The 3,386-nt window shown below is 44.1% G+C and overlaps 2 protein-coding genes across 13 annotated transcripts in view; one reads left to right on the plus strand and one right to left on the minus strand.

Annotated features, from left to right (window-relative positions):
- DARS2 (aspartyl-tRNA synthetase 2, mitochondrial) overlaps nucleotides 1-2,125 on the minus strand; it is a 35,399-nt gene extending 33,274 nt beyond the window's left edge. The window contains exons 1-2 of one of the 4 annotated variants that reach the window (XM_017529960.2): nucleotides 1,446-1,846; nucleotides 659-758 (exon numbers count right to left, since the gene is read on the minus strand). In XM_017529960.2, the coding sequence (XP_017385449.1) occupies nucleotides 659-758; nucleotides 1,446-1,572 (227 nt within the window). In that variant the 5' untranslated portion in view covers nucleotides 1,573-1,846. Of the gene's footprint in view, nucleotides 1-658; nucleotides 759-1,445 lie in introns of those variants that run through there. The other 3 variants (XM_017529961.2, XM_017529958.2, XM_037739066.1) reach the window with 3 other exon arrangements.
- Nucleotides 1-3,386, plus strand: part of CENPL (centromere protein L) — a 67,716-nt gene that overhangs the window by 42,851 nt on the left and 21,479 nt on the right. For 7 of the 9 annotated variants that reach the window (XM_037739071.1, XM_037739074.1, XM_037739076.1 and 4 more), the window contains one exon: nucleotides 2,805-2,897. The gene's annotated coding sequence lies outside the window, so the exon portion shown is untranslated. Of the gene's footprint in view, nucleotides 1-1,914; nucleotides 2,593-2,804; nucleotides 2,898-3,386 lie in introns of those variants that run through there. The other 2 variants (XM_017529971.2, XM_017529972.1) reach the window with 2 other exon arrangements.

The raw sequence follows: 3,386 nt of genomic DNA on the forward strand, positions 1-3,386 counted from the left end.
TTAGAAGAGACAGGGTTTCACCATCTTGGCCAGACTGGTCTTGAACTGCTGACCTCGTGATCCACTTGCCTTGGTCTCCCAAACTGCTGGGATTACAGGCGTGAGCCACTGTGCCTGGCCGGGACATATTCTTTAAGAAGATCATATAACCTATGTATCTTGGATCTCGTCTATGTTAATTAATGTACTATTCAGGTATGTTCTGGAATAGAGAGATGAACAACAACAAAAAATGGGCTCTGATCTTAAGGAATCACTGTTTATGTTTCTAGGCTTGCTCTCTACCTAAACTGAATAAAATGAGCTTTTGCCCCATGCTATTGGAGTTTAACAGCTGGTTTATAGGAGGCTGGCCTATTTTTAATTACTGGTCATAGGAACTCTTCAGTCTTAGTAAGCCCAGTGTCATTTCAGTCCACTGGTGGATCAAGCTTCATTGTTATACCCTTCAATAGATGTTACTGGTACCTACTAAGAATGACACTCTGTCACCTGGGTCTTTCAAGAACTAAAACAAAGTTGAAAATTCAGTAAGTTCTTAATCCTGCAGGAGTTGCAAAATGTTTTATTCTTCGGACTGGTTGTAAATTAGTAAACGTTTGGAATTGCCCTGGGGAAACAACCACTATGCATTCTTAGACTGTCTTCCCCAATTTACCTTCGGTACTGAATCCATCCACACAAGGTGACTTCTTGGCCTAAGTGAGATGAACGCAGCTCTCCACATGTGTTGGTCCGGACAACAAAGCTACTGAATTCTTTAAAAAGAAGAAAAGAAAAGAAAAGAAAAGAAGCTTTAAAAGGCAAGATTAAAAATACATCACTTGCAGGTTGTTTAAAAATAAAAATTCTCAAAATACATCTTAGGTAAGTTAGGGAAACAGGTGAAATTTATAAAATAAGTCAGAGTATGTAATTTAATTCACTCACTATTAAATTTACCTGCAAATGTGTCAAAAGCCAAGTGAATAACTGAATGTAAATTTCTGTCTTGTGTTAGGAAATCTAAATTCTTTGGATCATCTAGCATTTGCATTGATTTAAATCCTAATTACCCAACTCTTGGTATTTCACATTTCTTCTCCAAATGAAATAGGATTTTAGAAACTGCAGAAATGGATGGTGCAGGAACTATTTAGTTTTAGTATGAATCCAGCGTTTAACAGCCACTTGTACACTAGAACACTATTATAATTCTGTGAAAAAGGATTTTTTAAGGCATCAACCAAAAGCTGGGTATTCTATATATTACGTGGTTACCTGTTTGTGGTCTTTCTAAAAACTCAGGGAAAAGAAAACCCGCATTATAATGAATGAAGAGAGTGAACGATCTGCTTCTACACATAAGGCTATCCAGTTAAGAATTGGAATGAAACAAAAGCTCTCTGGCCGTAGATAACAGACTGAAGTACTGTTCATAGAACAGATCTCTTCGCTATTTTCACCTGGATTTCTCCTCTGTGAACTCAGCACCAGACTTCTGGAGAGAGAACCCCAGATGGGTTGGGTGGTCCTTCTAATAGGTCTGGATAAACCCCTGTACAGCTGACTTAACCAAGAAGGCAAGTACATGTTGGAGCCACAGGATGGCGAAAAACAGTCACGAATCCCACGCTGCCGGTAGTTAAAAGTCGGTTTTGGAGATACAGAAATCCCTTAAAATTCCAGGAGTTCCCACTCTCTTCTCGAATATTTAAGTCTTCCTCCGCACAACATTCGAGTACACGTCTCTAGAAGCAAGACAAATCTGCAAGTTATTTGGGGCCCTTGATGGGGTGAAGATAAGGGAAAGACCTTTCCCCGAGTCTTAAAGCATCAGTTTCCACTTCTATTCAACAAGTCGACAGCCAAAAGTGACAAGACAGCGACTCCACGTAGCAGGGCCAGGCGCGAGCCCAAGACAACCCAGAGGCTGTCACGAGGCCCACGCCCTTCCTTTCTTTCTACGCTTCCCGACAGGCTCCCGCGCCAGAACCGGGAAACAAGGAAGAATAGTCTCGCGTTTCAAATTTCGCAGACCTGCTGTCCGATCTTGAGCCTTCTGAAAGAGGAAGGCGAACAAAGCCAAAATGCTAAATGCTCCTAGGGCCGGAACCCATACACAGATCACCGCTGAGGTCCAAGCGCCCTTCCAACGGCCAGCTAATGCAGAGGATTACGGGGAAGGAATTCAACGAATCAGTGCTGAGGTGCCGCCGCCATGCTTATTATGGGCGGAAATTTGAGAGAAAGCTTCGCACCAGTAGAAAAACTGACGAGCAGCCGAGCAGAATTGGAAAAGTTGGCGATAGTAGTTAAGTTGCTGGGCCTTGCCCTCAGTTAAAATGGCAACTTTAGTTGCTTCACTATTACGGAATAGGCGGGGCGCCAAGGAGGCTTCCTGCGTGGGGCCGCAGAGCTAGTCGGGAAACTATTTTAAACGGTCGAGGCGGCAGAGGGCCGAATTGCCGTTTCTCGATGGCGTGTTTTCAGAGCTGGCCTGGGCTGTAACAGGCTTATCCGGAGAGGGACGGGTTGGGACGCACTGTCCTTTTGCCCTTCCCCCTCTGCGAGCAGAAGCTGACTCCACTGGAGCAAGGGTCGCAGAGCTGGGTGAGCGGAAATGTCCCTCACAGAGTGAAGTCGCAAGGCCCACCCCGCGTCTGTGGGAGCGGAGGTCTTCCTGGGCGCGGTTGTGTCTCTGGTGAACTCACTTGCTGTGGAGCGAGAGGGAATTTGGGAGAGCCAGGGATTACTCTGGCATCTCCCTTAGCTGTCATTTTGGCGGGTTTTTTTTGTTTGTTTTTTGTTTTTTTCTCCTTCAGGGGATTTCAGTCTCGACATAGTTTTGTAGCCGGATTTTGAAGAATGATTCGTGAATCCCGAATGGGTGACAGCGTCATTACGGCATTTTATTGGTAAAGATGCTTTGTATTGGTCTAGGAGCTGCTTTAAACTTTGTATTTGCCCTGTTGTGTGGTCATTATCTTCACAATACTTGTGTGTTGAGATGTGTTTACACACTACGTGCTTAACACCCGGCTAAGTATTGGCACTGGGGCGGTTGGATTTAGATATTGGTGGCAATGTAGAAAAGTGATCAAGTCAGAGCCCTTTCACGGACTAACCACAAGAGAAACAAGAAAGGTTTACTTGTGTACTTCCACAACTGCAAGTGGAATTGGCAAGAGAACTAGCTCTGCCAAGCTCTGGAAAACTTCTCCTGATGAGATGGCACTTGGAAAATGGATATGTGGTCACACAAATGGGAGTAGGGAAGTGTTTTTAATTGGCGATAAGGTGAATAAAAAGGGAGGAGGAGCAGTAGGGTAATCATCTGTCTAGAGTGGGGTGTGCATGTTTGGGTATAGGGCAGTGATTCTTAACCTTTTTTTTTTTTTTTTTTT

This window comes from Cebus imitator, unplaced genomic scaffold, assembly GCF_001604975.1.
Source record: "Cebus imitator isolate Cc_AM_T3 unplaced genomic scaffold, Cebus_imitator-1.0 Scaffold62, whole genome shotgun sequence".
Lineage (NCBI taxonomy): Eukaryota > Metazoa > Chordata > Mammalia > Primates > Cebidae > Cebus > Cebus imitator.